Source organism: Arachis ipaensis, chromosome B03 (genome assembly GCF_000816755.2).
Source record: "Arachis ipaensis cultivar K30076 chromosome B03, Araip1.1, whole genome shotgun sequence".
Taxonomy (NCBI): domain Eukaryota; kingdom Viridiplantae; phylum Streptophyta; class Magnoliopsida; order Fabales; family Fabaceae; genus Arachis; species Arachis ipaensis.
Genome location: NC_029787.2, coordinates 98,928,371 through 98,932,477, shown reverse-complemented (window position 1 = coordinate 98,932,477; position 4,107 = coordinate 98,928,371). Strand labels below are relative to the sequence as shown.

General features: G+C 38.1%; 1 protein-coding gene across 1 annotated transcript in view; it reads left to right on the top strand.

Moving 5' to 3' along the window:
* LOC107630752 (probable WRKY transcription factor 29) overlaps positions 1-949 on the top strand; it is a gene marked incomplete in the record, with an annotated part of 1,719 nt that extends 770 nt beyond the window's left edge. The window contains 2 exon segments of the mRNA XM_016333971.2: positions 1-117; positions 212-949. Coding sequence (XP_016189457.1) covers positions 1-117; positions 212-725 — 631 coding nt within the window.

The following is a 4,107-nucleotide window of genomic DNA, read 5'->3' as shown; positions in this document are numbered from 1 at the left end:
TGAAGATGATAATAATAATCATCATCCCCTACCGTTACCAATAATCCCCAAAGAACCCGAAGATGCCATCAAACAAAACTTGCAGCAAGTTTCCACAGTTTCTAAACCTAAAAAGAGGTACGTTTATTCAGTTTATTTTACTTACTTAATTATGAGGTTAATTAATTAACTAGTTGTTGAACCCTAACATAATATTAATAATGATATGCAGCAAGAAGAACATGAACAAGAGGGTGGTGAAGGAGGTTACAGCGGCGGATATTGGAGTTTGCGACGCATGGGCGTGGCGAAAATACGGACAGAAACCTATCAAGGGTTCACCATATCCACGGAGCTATTACAGGTGCAGCAGCTCGAAAGGATGCGTGGCGAGGAAACAAGTTGAAAGGAACCATCTGGATCCAACGATTTTCTTGGTTACATACACCGCTGAACACAACCATCCCTACCCTACTCGCCGCAACTCTCTCGCAGGGATTTCACGCAAGAACAACTCCTTAACAACAACTACTACTACTACTACAACTTGTTCTTCTTCTTCGAATTCCTCGTCCATGGAAGAACATAAGGGATTCAAGAAGCAGCATGGACTTCTTTGTGAAGCTGCTGAGTTTGGTGATGTTTGGTTTCCAGACACAACAGACATCGATCATGAATTTATGAGGCTTAATAATAAACAAGAACTTGAATTTCATGCTGATGATTTCATTGCTGGTAATTATTAGTTCGTCAATCTTCGTCATTAATGAATGAATCTAACGTACTTAATTAGAGCAAGTTTTTACAATATAATCCCTAGTTCCTCTTTTCCCACTCTGATTTTGTAGAATTACTTTTCTTCTTTTTTGTTTTGTATGTTTTGAAGCTTATAGTTATTAATCTTCTGTTCGTCAATGTAAACAAAGAAGCAAAATTTCAATGCTAGATACCTCAGTTTCTTAGCTACCAATGGTTATTGTGGGCGATCTTATATTTCACCAATTGTGCTTAAATTACGATCCATTTTGTATTGCCGTATTGAACTATTTAAACTTAGAAACCAAATCTTTCAATTCCAACCATACAATATTTGATTTGAACTTTCAACAAATTAATTACCAAACATCATTGTTATCCAATTTTAATAGCTCTGAAATAATACCCAAACGAAAACTGTATCTGCATACCAGAGTTCGCTTGTAATAACTTTATATGCACCTATTTTTACTAGTGAATGCTATCTAACCTCTTCTAAAATAATATGTAAGTTACCTTTTATGATGGGTCAAATTTTAATTGGTCATTATCTTAACCATAGTTGAATTATTTTGTAATTTATTATTTAAGATGGGTAATAGTATAATTTATTATTTACGTCGTCGTCATCTACTATATTCTCACGCAATCTCTCTTTCTTCAATGCATCATTCCTTAACTACATTCTCGTCCTTCTTAGTATAGCTGGCGCCGATGTCATTGCTATTTCCCGTCTTCTCTCACTCAATTTCTCTTTCTGTTATGAATCACTCTTTATTAACATAATTAATGGTTAATTTGATTATTAAATTTTTTTATTAAAAAAATATATCTTTATTTAATTACATAATAGAACATATTTTCATATGTAAAATATAATATAATAAAGTAAATCTATTTAGGGTACTGAAAATATAATTATAATTTATGTATGATAAAAGATATATTTATTTGTTTAAAATACAAATTTTATTATTATATTTGTATATTCCTGATTTTAATTATACTTTTAAGTACTCTGAATAGATTTATTTTATTATATTATATTTTACATACGAATATATGTTCAATCATGTAATTAAATAAAAGTATATTTTTTCAATAAAAAAATTTAATAACCAAACTAACCATTAATTATGTTGATAAGGAGTGATCCACTGCAAAAAGAGGGATCGAATGAGAGGATAGGAGATAGCGATAAGGTCAGCACTGGTTATATTGGGAAGGACGGTAAAGTTACGATGAGAATTTAATGACGTCACGACGACGTTGGCGCTTCTTGTCACGACGACGATGCTTGGAAGGACGAAGCTACGCGATGACGAAAGAATGGAGGAGTTAAAAGGTGCTTCAATTAACGAAAGTGGGATTTTGATATTTTAAAAAATTATACAATTACCCATCTCAAATATGTACAAGATGTCTCTGGTACGGGTTGAGAGATGGATCGAGAACTTGCGGGTTGAGGCAGATGTTGGATCACTTGACTGGAGCAATGGGGAGAGGTACCTGCAAAGACACTCCGACGCTCAAGTCAGAATGGATCTGAGAGGTATAAGGTGTGAGGAATAAATGAATACCTGGAGGGACCTGGTTCCTCTATTTATAGGTGATGGTGAATATCTTATCTTATCTTATTTGGCTAAGATAAGGAATACATTTGAATTATCTTATCTTATCTTACTTGATTAAGATAAGGGAGACGTTTAAATTTGAAAGTTGGTTAGGAGCTCTAGTTGGCCAGTTTTGGGCCTTCTGGAAGGGCGAAGCGGGTCAGACCCGGGTAACCAGGTTCGGGGACCGTTCCGAGTATAGGATCCGTAGACCGGATCCGTAACAGTTGCTCCCGGAGCGAGAGAGTGAGGGTGCTCGGTCTCATCGCTGGAGGAACCTTTTCCTTGCCGTTGTGGTTTTGCAAGGAGATCGTTGTTTGGTTTTTCCGGTCGAGGTCGACGATTTGGGGAGTTCCTAGCCGTTTCATGGTCAGGCGAGGAGCGCGTTGTTTGGGCGTTTCATCACATGTCGGGTTTGATAACCGTAACAGTTGCCCCCGGAGCATGAGAGTATGCTTTCTTAGTCTCAATGCTAAGTTGTTGGAGAGTCTGATCCTCTATAGTTCGGGAGACTGTGAGGGGCCTGAAAAAGACGTGACGTCATCCTGCACCAATTGGTAGGATGTTGGTCAGTCTGACTTTCTGCGAGTTGGAAGACCGTCCTCATGCTTGTTTTGTGTGGCCTTTTTTTTGGGCCGTTATTGTGAACTTATTTTAGACCTCTTAGTGGGCCGATTTCAAAACTTTGTTTATTTAGCTTATTTGGATTTCCGTTTTGTTGGCTTTGCGGGTGATCGATTCATGAGTCATTATTTTTGTTATTTGGATATCCGTTATGTTGGCCTTAGAGTAATCGATCCCCGTGCTGCCATTTTTTATTTGGATACCCGTTTTGTTATTTGGATATCCGTTTTGTTGGCCTAGGGGTAATCGATTCCCGAGTAGCTGTTTACTTATTTGGATATTCGTTCTGTTATTTGGATATCCGTTTTATTGGCCTCGGGTGATCGATCCCCGGGCCGCCATTTTTTGTTATTTGGATACCCGTTTTGTTATTTGGATATCCGTTTTGTTGGCCTAGGGGTGATCGATCCCTGGATAGCCGTTTACTTATTTGGATATCCGTTCTGTTATTTGGATATCCGTTCTGTTGGCCTCAGGGTGATCGATCCCCGGGCCATCATTTTTTGTTATTTGGATACCCGTTTTGTTATTTGGATATCCGTTTTGTTGGTCTAGGGGTGATCGATTCCCAGGTAGCCGTTTACTTATTTGGATATCCGTTTTATTATTTGGATATCCGTTTTGTTGGCCTCGGGGTGATCGATCCCTCGGTAGCCGTTTACTTATTTGGATATCCGTTCTGTTGGCCTCAAGGTGATCGATCCCTGGGTGTCGTTTACTTATTTGGATATCCGTTCTGTTATTTGGATATCCGTTCTGTTGGCCTCGGGGTGATCGATCCCTGGGTAGCCGTTTACTTATTTGGATATCCATTCTGTTATTTGGATATCCGTTCTATTGGCCTCGGGGTGATCGATCCCTGGGTGTAGCCGCGTTTAGTTCGTGTCGTCGGATAAGGCAATGCTTTTGAAATAATGAATTTCATTTGTGGTTTGGGCCTCGTTAAAACCTCCCGAGTTAAAACCTTCCGATGTGGGTAGGAAAGAATGCCCAGTAAGAAAATATACGATTGAATAACTTAAGTAATAAATGAAAGTGAAGAAGGCAAAATATAAAAGGTAAAGAGATAGTCTTAAACGACTTCGATCTTGTTGCTTTGGAAGCATGTTTCTACATATAGTAGCGCTGTAAGTTG